We start from the raw sequence: 11,071 nt of genomic DNA, 5'->3' as shown, positions 1-11,071 counted from the left end.
ACGCAGTCGTGTGCACGAAAGACTCTGAAAGAATTAGGAACGTGTCGTTTTGCATGGACGGAAACTTCGTTACTTTTGATAACTTCCCGTTTTAATACTAAACAATGTTTTAATACTAAACAAACATAGCGAAGAGTTGCTAAATGTGTGTCACTTAAATTATTTTTTGAAACATTTCCCATTTGGTTCTAAAGCTCGGAAATAACTTGAGGTTTTACGTATTACTACAAAATGCTTAACTTTCATCAATAATAAATTAATTTATGGTAAACATGCTGCAAAAAGTACAATTTAAGCAACTGATCGCCTAAATTATACCTGTGAGTGTCCTAAATCATATCGCTTTTGAAAGCATCAAATTTATCAAGTAAAATAATTAAAAAGATAAAGAATATTATTAGTTTCGTTATTATTTGTCAGGTTTTTACTTTTTTAAATACAAATATAACAATTTAATATAGAATTTCATAATTATATATAGTATTATCAGCTACATAAATTGGTGACAAATTAACATCAGTTGAATCTGATTTTTAAAATTGTTCGCACGCACGAAACAAGATGTAATCTAACAAAAATTTGTGTTTATATACTTACTCGGTCATTTCTCATGTACTACATATTTTTATCACTAAACGTTGCTTATATTATATTATATTAAGTATATATAAAATAAAAATATAAAATATTGAAAATATTATACAACTATATGCATCTATACTTTTCAGTACGAAGAAAGTGTTCGCAATAACTCGAGAATAATTAGTGCTCTTATCAGCTTCATATGGAACGATGAAAGCGGTTAAAACGGACGGAGAAGCGAGCGAGCGATCGACAGATCTCGCGTGGCCATCTTACGTGTCGTTTCCGAGATTTCCGAGAAGTCGGCCGGAAGGGACAATAAACATAATCACATCGCAAACTGAATCCAGACTCCGGCGGCAGGCGGTGCGTACCCGTTACCGGGCCGGTAATGACGTATAATTACTTTCCAGTGCATCGCGTAGAATCGCCGCTCGATTTCGCATGATGTCATTAATTTGCACGGGCTGTCGTCGGGCGTTAATTAATCCTGGCTCTACGTCGCGCGCGCGGCGGTAAAAAGAAATACAAATAAATCGTCGAGCCGCAACGAGACTCCCTTATCTCACGGTATGATAAACGAGGGACGCCTACGTCTAATCCGTAACAATTTGTCCGACATATCCCGCGTATTGTTTTTCTCAGCAGACGAGGAATCGTTTGACCGTCACTGCCGTTCACGGTTTCAATCGCCGGTTGCGCGGCCGGTCGCTCGTCTATCGGTGCGCTTGCAATTTCGCAACGCGCGAAAAGATACGAGGCGGTTTTTCAAACCCGGTGGTTTTACCCGGTGGTTCAGCACGTTGAGACTTGTGCGGTTAAAAGCCTCGTGGCTGGCACGCAACGAGAAAAGTGGCACCGCGTTTCAGAGGTAATAAAACTCGCATTACACGCCGCGTAATACGTGCGTAAAGTATTCGCGCGTGCAATAACGTGAATGAGGTCCACTGTCCGTCTTTATAAACTATTATTTTCGGATTCGCAGGCCTATACCTCGATATAGCCGTACCATTTTCAAAACGGACAAACGGCGGGGTACAATTACGGTTTATATCGTCTTTTGCGCCGGTATGCGGCGGATTTTACGCAACTTACGCCGAAAGAATATATACGAGCGAGATCGCGGGTACGAGGGAAGGGAGGGCGGTGGCGGCGGAGGCGGGAGTGGGGTGGGTGGGGTGGAGGAAGGCGCCAGCGGTTCTTGGTACAGCTGGATCGTGTTCCTGGTGCGGCAATACCGGTATCCCTTCATTCCTGAGTAATCGCCGGGCCCAAGGCACACACTATCCACCATTCGCCATTTTCTAAATGCGCCGGCTTAATGTAAGCGCGTTACGAGAGGGCCCTGCGTTTCACCCGCGAGTTTCCCCCACTTTGCGGGAGTTTTTCTCCCGGGCTTCCTCGACCAACTGCAATTCCCGATCAACGCGCGCAATCTCTCTCTCTCTCTCTCTCGCTTCACATCGAAATCGCCAATCGGATTTATTTGTTATATTATTACACGTCTTGTGTCATAAGGTAAATATTTGGTCTCGCCGATTTTCGCCGATCAAGGTCTGCATTCGGGAATCGTCCGCATCAAGAGGTCCGCATCATCCAGAGGGAAAAACGGATCGTGACACGTCGCCACTTTGTTCAGTAAATTCATCGCGATTAACGAATTAGCTCGAAGCGACAGGCTCCGGATTCCAGAAATTCAGCGACCGAGGTTCTGGCCGCGGTAGGATCGGACTTCCCGGAATGCGTTCCCGTATAACGAGACATCAAGCTAATAATACGCGAGACTTTGGCGACTCGGCGGTTTCGCCGGCGATAGTAAAGCGCTCGACGTTAATTAATTGTGCGCCACCGCGCCCGCGCACGTATACGCGTTTCGCGTTCTTCGCGGCTCTTCGTTTTGGACCGGCGCGCACACACGGTGCTGTTATTATACACATTTGTGTAAAAAAATACCCCACTACTACCTCACACGTCATGCACCCGAATTTCCACGTAATTTCGTGGGAGGGTCAGCCTCCCCCACCTGGCAATGTGCCGAACATTATGACACGGGGGGAGGAGGGGGAACACGTTTTGATGAGACGCGGTCTCGAACCGCGAGCGTGCGCATCAGACGGCGGAGCTTAATCACCGTCAAGGGATCTAAGATAGCGCTGATTACGTTTTAATTACTCCTCGCATCGGACAGAATGCAGAATGACATCAAGATGACCGGGGCGGCGCGGCGCGCCGGCGGTGGAAGGACGCGACTGCGCGCGCGGTGCATTGACCGCATTGTAAAAGAGCACTCTGCGTTTTCCGACTCGCTCTTAATCACGATCCGATGGAAATAAGGCCGCGACGAGTGATGACGGCGATAACAGCGTCGATAATTGCCCGATCGCTCCATCCGAAGCGTCAGCTCTGCAAACACGATTCGATCGCGTCCCTTCGCGGAGAAAAAAAGATTCGTTGCAATCAGTTGCAGCAGCAAGATTCTGTATATAGTAGCTAAATTTCAGTTGTTGCTAAAATTTAGTTGTCACACATCGGTTTTAGCAAAATTTTTCTCTTCGCGTTGAATCTATCGAGGAACGATTCCCTAGAACATTGGCAGGACATTGGTTATACTGGGGATGCACTGGCCAATGTATTCCCAATGTAATGCAATTGATTATAAAATATTGGTTCCAAATTAGAATCCAATTAATGTCCAATATGAAAAATTGAATGATTAATATTGACCCAATATTGAACCAATATTGTTGCTTAGATAAATTAGTTAAATAAGGTAAAACGTTCACTTTACAATATCGGACCAATATTGGGGATATTGCATTGATACTATTTTTCAATGTTGTGCCACGGAAGTTATCACGTTTCTTCCTTCGATCACAATTTCCTATAGGAAAAAAATATTTAGTTGGATCAATCAGAAATCTGGATATATTAACCAGATCGTCTGGTAAAATATGGACGATCCATACTTTTGTTTAAGTTAATCAGACAAATTTGGTAACGCGTTTCTGATAAAGACAACCAGACAAGTTTGGTGACTCATATTATGGTTTAAGTAACCAAATAAATCTGGTTGAATTCTGGTGAAAATGACTACATTGTTAGTTGTAATATGATGGTAATATCTTATAAATATAACTAGACTTCTGATTGAAGAAACAAGTATAGTGTAGTTCATTTATCCAAAGTACAAATAACAAAATGTTTTCTAGCAATTATAAGGAATATTTATTTTATACTTTCTTTTACAATAACAAAATAATAATTACATTAATTATATATTATACATATATATAACTTATAAGTTTACAAGGCAAATTTAGTTGCTACTAACAAATTGCCGCTCAATGGCAAACGTGCTACTATCGCAGGAAAAGGGTTAAACAAATGAGATATATTTACAGCGGTTAAGCCTACGGCATCCTGAACTTCGAAACCATGTAGGTTTTCATTAAATCCTATGGTATACATATTTTGACATACTAAACACAAATCATCGCTTTCATTGCATAAAATTTTTTGTATAATGCCAAATTGGGGAAGATCATCTAAAATATCAATAACTACACAGAGATTAGGTTTGTATATTATACCTCTATGCTGAAAGTAGTTTCCATGCATTTTCCAGTGAAAGTAGGGGATAAAGAACTTTTAATTAATTGATATTCACTCAAGCATTCTACTCAAATCATCATTTAAAGTTACAACTGTAAAATAATAAATTGCTCATACTTTACATAATAATAGCAATTTTTTGAAAATATATAATTTAAAAGATTTTAAATATATATATATATATATATTTTATTAATTTATTTTATTTTATTTTATGAAGAATCTAACCTGGTTCATTGTTTGTCGAATTTGAAATTTTTTGTCTTAAACCACTTTTACGTAGTTCTTTTACATAATTTGTATATTTATCGTACAATTTGCCTTTGGCATTTACTTTCTTGTCAGAATGCTTTTTATAAGGAATATAATATGTCTCCTGTACAAAAAATATGATAAAAAAGGCGTAATATAAAAAAAGAATATAAGGATTATAAAATATAAGGAGATATAAGAAATATTATATATATATATATATATATATATATATATATATCTTATGTCTCCTTATTATACATATAGAAAGCCATATTACTAACTTGAATTTCTCCTGGAATAGCGTCCTGTATTTGCAAGGCTAATTCTTGCCATCGTCTATGACTTACTCTAATAAATACATATATCGTATTATTATTAACAATTATTTAAAAAGCACATTAAATAAATAAATTTTATCTGTTAAGATAAGTATAAAGTACAAACAGGTCAAAAATTCTAATATAAGCAATCGAATATCTCGTAAACGAAGTAAAGTGTTTTAAAACATAAAGTTTAAGACAAAAGTATCATAATCATCTCTTAATATATAATAAGTAATAAAGATAGCAAACGCACCCTAAAGTTCAATTTACCTTTTGTTCTCGTTTTCTTTTAACTCATTTTTAATAATGGCTAAACACAGTTTGCTTCTTGCTGCGTCCTTTTGTTTATAACTACAAGTACTATTTAAAACAGTTTTGGCAGCTTTTGCATCTAAATCAGTATCACAGAGTTGTGTAATAACCTAATAATAATTGAAAAAATTATATATTTACATAAAAGAAAAAATATAACACATTTATAAAAATATACTTTCAAAAAGTACATATGTATAAGATAAGTAATAATATAATAAAAAATATAATAATAAAATAAATAGTACAATAATAAAATAAATTAATTAATAATTTTCGTACATTTTTATTATTAATAGATTAAAAATTACTGACTTTACTTACATTTGTTGTAGAATGTATCTCTTCTGTCTGCTCTCCTCCTTCTTCATTCAAAGTGATTACCTAATAAATATGCAAAATGTAAAAAATGATGACGAAAGATGTATGCAAACACATTTTAAATTTTACATAAAGTAAGTTATTATTACTATTAAGAAATTAGTTTATAAAATGTATATTTAAAATGTTATTAAAAATTAATTTTTAATATTCATTTAAAAAATTTATTTGTTTGACTTACGTTTAATACTGTTTCTTTTATAACAGTGTTATCAGTGTCATAAACATCATTGTTATCAGAAATTACAATTGGAGGATTTAAAGAATCGTTTTCTGTTGATATATCATTTATTAAGGATGATGCTTGTGAAGAGATTAATTGCTAAAAATAATATTCTTAAAATATTAATTGCTAAAAGTAATCTAATTATCATCAACATACACTCTTTATATTTAAATAAAAGTAATAGTGAAGTAACAATCCAAAAGTTATTATTAGAATATTTGCAAGAAAAAGTATAAAATATGCAAAAAAATTGTAATATTTGCACAGAACAAAATATTGTAAATATACATACCAAAAATACTGTCAATACCTGTGTAAGTAGATCAGCCTTATAATGGTCTAATTTATCACAAAATTTGATTCTAGGTCCTATCTTTGGTATTATAGTCTGAAAGTCGGAAGGCTTCATAATTTTCAAAGCTGTATAATCAATTTCATTTGCTAAAAAAAGAATAATTTTAGCGCTAATGCTGATAAGAGTCTTGTTGAACTAATTGGACACACACACACTCACATGCACGCACGCACACACACACACACGCACACATACACACACGCACACACACACGCACGCACGCACACAGACAGACAGACAGATGTAAACTAAACCACAAATCATAATACAAAAAAAGATCTATTGTGTATATCAACATAATAAAGAAGTATTTTCGAAACAACATTTGTTTTACTTTTTAGTTTATGAAAAAAAAATATGAATAAGAGGCAAACAAATGCATCTGTAAAAAAACTGTTAATAGCTTGCTAATACTGACACGTTATAATCTAACAATGTAGTATGCTTCCGAAATCGAACTTTTATCATATCAAAATATACAAACCTTTAAAGATGTCAATATAATCTTCAAATCCCCATTCACGAAGTAAATCGCATGTTTTATCATCCATTTTTAATATATAATCGTTTTTGAGGTTATTTTTATCCAACAACACGTCCACAACACGTCCACAACACGTCCACAACACGTCCAACACGTTTAACACGTCCAACACGTCCACAGTCCAAATTTATAATTTTTGTGAGGAAACTCGCGACAGTGTTTCCAGTCTCGACTCTTTTCACAGCAGCGTGCTGTAAGTGGAGAGGATAGCGAACAGCTTGGTCGACGGCACTCGACTATCTGCTGTTTCCTTTTCTCTCGAGCTGTCTCCTTCATGGAAAAAAGACAGCAGATAGTCGATTGTCGATCGCTTGCTGCTGTAAAAAATTTGAGACTGGAAGCACTGCTTACGATCATCAAATGAAATAAGAACTGCGCGTATAATTCCGATGCGACATCCACACACGGTATCCAATGAACTGTTACGGATATTGTAACAAAATATTCTGGTTGGTTACCAGAATATTTTATTATAATAACCAAAAATTGTGTTTAATTGTATTAACTATACATATCATGTTTATCTATCTATGTTATATAGTTATAATAACCAGACACTTAGATATTATAACTAGATTAGTAATAATCAAAATTTTACCATTGTCACACCTAAATATTCTGGTTGGTTACCAGAATATTTTATTATGATAACCAGAAATTCTATTTAGTCCAACTAAATCTTGTTGAACCAAGCATGTCATGTTAATATAACTGTGCTTGTTTTTTCCGTGTACTGATATTTACTTGCAGCATCAGACATAAGTATTGTTCCTGGTATCGCAGAGCCGTTTTATTCAATATCGCGAATGTCCGTAAACGATAATCGGTAGGTTGGTAACTTGCCGCCCCCCGTACGGGAGCGCATCGCGAGCGGGCTCGAGAACGAAATCGGCGGCCGAGATCGCGTGAAATTACACGGGGCTAGATCCGCGGCGGAAGTGCATATCGGCGGGGTATGCAACCGCCGCGTACAATTACCTCGTTTTCTACACGCCGCTGTGCCGCGCGCGAGTAGAAAAGCGTTTTCTAAAGGAGATTGACGGTAGCACGAATGCGAGAAGGGAGGCTAATACGCGCGGCGCAACAAGGTGCATATAACGCTATATACGAGAGTATATACGGGGAGAGCCGCGGCCGGCGTATTAAGTAGCGGTATTTACGGGGCCACAATTATCCCCGTTTTCATGCCGATGATCCCTCGGCTCGAGCGCGGGTTTAGACTTTGACTACGTGGGAACTCGTCTCTCGAGGCGGCCGCGGGAGGCTTCGTGGCGACGACGTGCGCTTGCTCGCTCGCTCGCTCGCTCGCTCGCGTTTTCCGTCATTGCCACCTCCGGTTGCCGTTATCGGTGCCGCGAAGTGCGCAATTATCGTGCCGTACCCGGCGAATACCACACCGGTGGTGGATTCGCCGCGCGCGATCCGCGTATGGGAGTTACCGACGGCGGCAGCGGAAGGTTCGCGGAATTTTTTTTCAAACGAACGAACGCTGATCGGGCTGATCGCGCGAGGTTAGACGGTCGAACGAGGGCGGTTGAAGCGGTCGCAGGAGCGAATTTAGACCTTTCCGTTGAAACTTAATCGCTCCAAGGTCGCGCACGGATGGACACGCGATCGGACGGCAAAGTTTTCAGGTAGAGCCAAGACGACTCTCGTGCTGACGAACATCGAGACGAGCGAACGAGAGTTGGATGAGAAATGCAGAGAAAAAAGGACTAATTTCACTAAATTTTTTAACTTGATGACATTTCTTTAGTTTGTTTATGCATTCTAAGTTAAATACATAAAACACTCGAGCCTTAATTGTTTAGATACTTAGTTGAAATGCATGAAATACTTGAACTGAAGAAATTTAATCGAGTTAAAAAATTTTGTTAAATTAATATTTTTTTCTCAGTAAAAATAAAAAAGTAATCATTGAATTTAGAAGCAGATGTCTACTCTTTCGAAACATAATACATATGTCTCTAATAAAATTACTAATATTATCAAACGTGGATAATCAATAAATCCCGTGCACTAATTGCTGTAATTAGAAAAATTATGCTTATTTAATTTGAACGAACGCAGAGATACAGGTTCAGATAGAGAGAGAAAGATTTCAATCTGTTTTTGCAGTCGTATGCGCGACGCATCGGCAATTACGATTAACTTGAACTGCGAGCTAGATTTACGTAACAATCGTGATCGAGGTGTTTTTTGCATAGCGACCGACCCGATGCGGTTAGTCCGCGCAATAATCCGCGCTACTAACGATCTCGCAAACGCTTCGATCGATATCGCAGTCAACGTTCCTTGTCGGTTTTCCGCGTGTAGATCGCAAAGAGTTGCAGTGCGAGAGTTCCTTTTTCTTTATTATTACGGATAATCGCTTGCTCCAGTTTGCCGTAGCAACGTTTTCTTGATGGCTGAAGAAGATAGATAAGGGTAAACTAGTTTCATTAATAATTCAAGTGTGACGCGCGAGCGCGATTTATAAGGAGGAATATTGATATTGGATCTAATAACCAAGTGTAATTAGAAAAAAGGTAAATTAATTTCGACGTTTTCAAAGCGTGAAAGTGGAAGAGGGAATTGCAGTGTATATATTGCCGCGCCCGGGACAACTGGGTCGAGTGATACGTTTTATCGGGGAAAGAGGGGGGGGGGGAAAAAAAGACACGCAAAGTTCAATTTCCGTGATTGCGCCGGGCCGAGCGAGAGATCATCGTGACCGGTTTCTTCCGAACGCAAAGGAAGGTACGCACGCCGAGTTCCCCTCTTGGACTGGTAATTGCCCATTATCTCTCGCTCTGCAACTTTGTCGACCGATTACAGCGGGGCCAGGTAATACAAAACGATAAGCGGCGCCGTCGGCGGACATCGGCCGTCCGTGGTGAGCCACGCGTAAACCTTCTTATAAAAATTCTCGCCGCAACGCGAAAAACGTGTGTATCTCTGTTTCACGGCTCATGCACGGGAAGGGGGGGGGGGAGGAATTACTTTCGTAAACGGCGATGCCATTTTCGTGAATCTGCCACGGTAACTACGGTTGTGGAGGGAAAGAAAAAAGGGAAGAACCAATCGTATTAAGGACTCGGGGAGCGCTCGGTGATTCCTTAACCCTCTTGGCTGTCGGAAACAAATTTTATCTTGTAGGCCAAGTGCGCATTGACGCAAAGTAACGCATCTGATGGCCATAATACTGAATATCTTATTTTTGGGTCGCTGAATCCAAATGTGATATCAGTATTCAAAATGGCGGATCTAATATGACGGACAATTTCGAAAAATCAATATGTTTTTATATATTTGCCGATTCTTTATTTTAAACTTTTAATTTGTTGTGCCATTTTAAATTTTCCAATTTTTATGTCATATTCAGAGCGTCCTTAAAAAAAAAACTGCCGAGTTTTATGAAAATGTGTTGATTTTTTTAAAATTAAGGTCCGCCATATTGGATCCGCCATTTTGAATTTTAGAATTCTGATATCATATTTGGATTCAGCGATCCCAAAAACCATAGGATATTGAGTTTTATGAAAACTGAAATAGATTAAGTCTAATTTTTCTGCGGTGCGTCTATAGGCGCCACTGACAGTCGTGGTCAATTTTTTTTTTCGGCGCCATATGGCGTTAATGACAGTCAAGGGGTTAATACAATTGCCTCTTGCCTTCCAGTTCCTCTTCCTCTCTACAGCCGTAGTTACGTGGCAAATCCTCGAAATTGGCATCACTGTTCACCCATAATGACTCTGATTAACATGATGCGAGTGCATGTACAGTGTGGGTCGAGAAATGAGATAATAATAATAATATATAGCAAAGAGGTTGATCTTGAACGGCCCATTTTAATATTAATAGACATCTGGTGCTGCTTAATAGGAACGGAAATTCTCGATACGCGTGAGTGCGAGGAATTAAGTGCAATTAAAATCCGGTAAACATAGGGATTTCTGCGCTTATTAGAATAATGACTGAATTAATGGACGTATACGTTACAATCATAAATCAATCGGGGGAAATCTTTTTTCTGTTTGATTTATTTCGGGGAGGCTAAATATCGCGATGGAGGCGCTCGCGCGCGCGCGCGCGCGATTTCGCGAAGGTGGCGTGAATTCGGGAAAGAGAGGAAAACTACCGGGATGCCTTCGGACGTGGTACCTTCCGCGTAACAGAGTTACCCGTCGCTGTCTGATCGTGAGGCCTTTTGAAAGGGGCCGACAGAAAACGTCGTCATTATACACCTTGAGGCTTCGTGTGTATATCGACGAGCGAAAACTTACGACAAGCACGCAATCTACGAAACTCTCCTGTGGCGTCCTTGAAACGGGACTAATTCCCACCCTCGATGCCGGTTACTTGCCAGAAAGTCGAATATCGACAGTTTCCTTTCTTTTTCTTCTCTCTTTCTCTCTCTCTCTCTCTCTCTCTCTCTCTCTCTCTCTCTCTCTCTCTCTCTCTCTTACAATTCTTCTTTTGCCTATGCCTGTTCAATATTA

The 11,071-nt window shown here is 38.9% G+C and overlaps 1 protein-coding gene across 1 annotated transcript; it reads right to left on the bottom strand.

Moving 5' to 3' along the window:
• Positions 1–3,828: 3,828 nt before the first annotated feature.
• LOC118647973 lies at positions 3,829–9,896 on the bottom strand. Its single transcript, XM_036294147.1, has 8 exons — positions 6,531–9,896; positions 6,002–6,132; positions 5,647–5,787; positions 5,409–5,468; positions 5,043–5,194; positions 4,731–4,797; positions 4,423–4,570; positions 3,829–4,286 (listed from the first exon to the last, which is right to left on the bottom strand). Exons 1-8 carry the CDS (start codon positions 6,595–6,597, stop codon positions 4,246–4,248), a joined length of 807 nt encoding a protein of 268 aa, XP_036150040.1. The 5' UTR covers positions 6,598–9,896; the 3' UTR covers positions 3,829–4,245.
• Positions 9,897–11,071: the final 1,175 nt, after the last annotated feature.

The sequence above is a fragment of the Monomorium pharaonis genome, chromosome 11 (assembly GCF_013373865.1).
Source record: "Monomorium pharaonis isolate MP-MQ-018 chromosome 11, ASM1337386v2, whole genome shotgun sequence".
In the NCBI taxonomy this organism is placed as follows: domain Eukaryota; kingdom Metazoa; phylum Arthropoda; class Insecta; order Hymenoptera; family Formicidae; genus Monomorium; species Monomorium pharaonis.
This window is presented reverse-complemented; position numbering and strand designations above follow the sequence as displayed.

Excerpts from the sequence above, each read along its gene's own strand:
- LOC118647973 (XM_036294147.1), bottom strand. The coding sequence starts at position 6,597 with ATGGATGATAAAACATGCGATTTACTTCGTGAATGGGGATTTGAAGAT. Across the intron at positions 6,133-6,530 it reads TTATATTGACATCTTTAAAG|CAAATGAAATTGATTATACA; the intron begins GTTTGTATATTT and ends TTCTTTTTTTAG. Across the intron at positions 5,788-6,001 it reads AGGCTGATCTACTTACACAG|CAATTAATCTCTTCACAAGC; the intron begins GTATTGACAGTA and ends TATTATTTTTAG.